General features: G+C 61.6%; 1 protein-coding gene across 3 annotated transcripts in view; it reads right to left on the minus strand.

The window, feature by feature from the left end:
* Window positions 1-527: 527 nt before the first annotated feature.
* LOC140460154 (uncharacterized) overlaps window positions 528-2500 on the minus strand; it is a 75400-nt gene continuing 73427 nt past the window's right edge. The window contains exon 5 of one of the 3 annotated variants that reach the window (XM_072554549.1): window positions 528-1594. In XM_072554549.1, the coding sequence (XP_072410650.1) occupies window positions 599-1594 (996 nt within the window). In that variant the 3' untranslated portion in view covers window positions 528-598. The remainder of the gene's footprint in view (window positions 1595-2500) is intronic. The other 2 variants (XM_072554550.1, XM_072554548.1) reach the window with 2 other exon arrangements.

Below are 2500 nucleotides of genomic sequence, written 5' to 3' on the forward strand. Positions count from 1 at the left end.
TCTCCCCCTCCCTTCCCTCTCTCCCCCTCCCTCTCTCTCTCCCTCCCTCTCCCTCTCTTTCTCCCCGTCTCTCCCCTCCCTCTCCCTCTCTCCCCCTCTCCACATTCCCTCTCTCTCTCCCCCTCCCTCCCCTCTCTCCCCCTCCCTCCCCCTCCCTCTCTCTCTCCCTCCCTCTCCCTCTCCCTCTCTTTCTCCCCGTCTCTCCCCTCCCTCTACCTCTCTCCCCCTCCCTCTCCCTCTCTCTCTCCCTGTCTCTCCCCCTCCCTCTCCCTCTCTCCCCGTTCCCTCTCCCTCTCTCCCCCTTTCTCTCTCTCTCTCTCTCTCCCCTCCTCCGTCTCTTCCCTTCCCCCAGCTGGACCCACTGCGCCTTCCCGTAGTGCTGCCACTGGCAGCTATACAAATGTAGGCCGCCCGGAGGTTTGGGGGGGGGGGAGGGGGGTGCATGTCGCTGGAAAATAATCGACGTTCCGGGCATGAGCCCCTGATCGGGTAGGTGCCCGAAACGCCGACTCTCCCTCCCCTCGGAGCGCTGTCCTGACTAGCTGTGCTTTTCCAGCTCCGCACTCTCCCAGCTCTGAGTTGCAGCGTCCACAATATCTTACGTCTGGCCATTGCCCGGATCTTGGACTCTCACCTGGCACTGCTCGGCCAGCCGCGTCTGCTCCCTCCAGGCGTTCCCCGTTCCTGTCTCCAGCTCCTGTATCCGTGCCCTCAGCTCCCGGTTCTCCCTCTCTGTCTCCCCTCGATTTGTCTCCAGCTCCTGTATCCGTGCCCTCAGCTTCCCGTTCTCCCTCTCCCTCTCCTCCCACTGTCTCTCCAGCTCCTGTATCCGCGTTCCCAGTTCCCCGTTCTCCCTCACCCTCTCCTCCCGCTGTCTCTCCAGCTCCTGTATCCGTGTTCCCAGTTCCCGGTTCTCCCTCTCCCTCTCCTCCCGCTGTCTCTCCAGCTCCTGTATCCGCGTTCCCAGTTCCCGGTTCTCCCTCTCCCTCTCCTCCCGCTGTCTCTCCAGCTCCTGTATCCGTGTTCCCAGTTCCCGGTTCTCCCTCTCCTCCCGCTGTCTCTCCAGCTCCTGTATCCGCGTTCCCAGTTCCCCGTTCCCCCTCTCCTCCCACTGTCTCTCCAGCTCCTGTATCCGCGCTGCCAGTTCCCCGTTCTCCCTCTCTGTCTCCTCCCACTGTCTCTCCAGCTCCTGTGTCCGCGTTCCCAGTTCCCGGTTCTCCCCCTCTGTCTCCCCTCGATTTGTCTCCAGCTCCTGTATCCGTGCCCTCAGCTTCCCATTCTCCCTCTCTGTCTCCTCCCGCTGTCTCTCCAGCTCCCGTATCCGCGTTCCCAGTTCCCCGTTCTCCCTCTCCTCCCACTGTCTCTCCAGCTCCTGTATCCGCGTTCCCAGTTCCCGGTTCTCCCTCTCCCTCTCCTCCCACTGTCTCTCCAGCTCCTGTATCCGCGTTCCTAGTTCCCGGTTCTCCCTCTCCCTCTCCTCCCGCTGTCTCTCCAGCTCCTGTATCCGCGCTCCCAGCTTCCTGTTCTCGGACTCCGTCTCCTCCAGCTGTTTTTCCAGGTCACTCCGTGCCTGTTCGGACTGAGTGAGCTGACCCTGTCAGGGGAACGAACAGAGATCTGTCTCAGAGTTCACATCGACACCACCCTCTCCAACAAAAACGTGCTGCACTGACTCCCACTGTCTCCCTCCCTCTCTCTGTCTCCCTCCCTCCATCTCCCTCCCTCTCTCTGTCTCCCTCTCTCCATCTCCCTCCCTCTCTCTGTCTCCCTCTCTCCATCTCCCTCCCACTCTCTGTCTCCCTCCCTCTCTCTGTCTCCTTCCCACTCTCTGTCTCCCTCCCTCTCTCTGTCTCCCTCCCTCCATCTCCCTCCCTCTCTCTGTCTCCCTTCCCCCATCTCCCTCCCTCTCTCTGTCTCCCTCTCTCCGTCTCCCTCTCTCCATCTCCCCCCCTCTCTCCATCTCCCTCTCTCCATCTCCCTCCCTCTCTCTGTCTCCCTCCCTCTCTCTGTCTCCCTCCCTCCATCTCCCTCCCTCTCTCTGTTTCCCTCTCTCCATCTCCCTCCCTCTCTCTGTCTCCCTCCCTCCATCTCCCTCCCTCTCTCTGTTTCCCTCTCTCCATCTCCCTCCCTCTCTCTGTTTCCCTCTCTCCATCTCCCTCCCTCTCTCTGTCTCCCTCTCTCCATCTCCCTCCCTCTCTCTGTCTCCCTCTCTCCATCTCCCTCCCTCTCTCTGTCTCCCTCCCTCCATCTCCCTCCCTCTCTCTGTCTCCCTCTCTCCATCTCCCTCCCTCTCTCTCTCTCCCTCCTTCCATCTCCCTCTCCTCATCTCCCTCTCTCTCTCTTTCTCCGCCTCCTACTCCTTTTCTCTCACTCACTCACTCCCTCTCTCCCCCTCCCTCTCCCTCCCTCCCCCTCTCCCTCTCTCTCTCTCTCTCCCTCTCTCCCTCTCCCTCCCTCTCTCTCTCCCTCCCTCTCCCTCCCTCGCTCTCTCCCTCTCCCT

The sequence above is a fragment of the Chiloscyllium punctatum genome, chromosome 36 (assembly GCF_047496795.1).
Source record: "Chiloscyllium punctatum isolate Juve2018m chromosome 36, sChiPun1.3, whole genome shotgun sequence".
NCBI classification, from domain to species: Eukaryota; Metazoa; Chordata; class Chondrichthyes; order Orectolobiformes; family Hemiscylliidae; genus Chiloscyllium; species Chiloscyllium punctatum.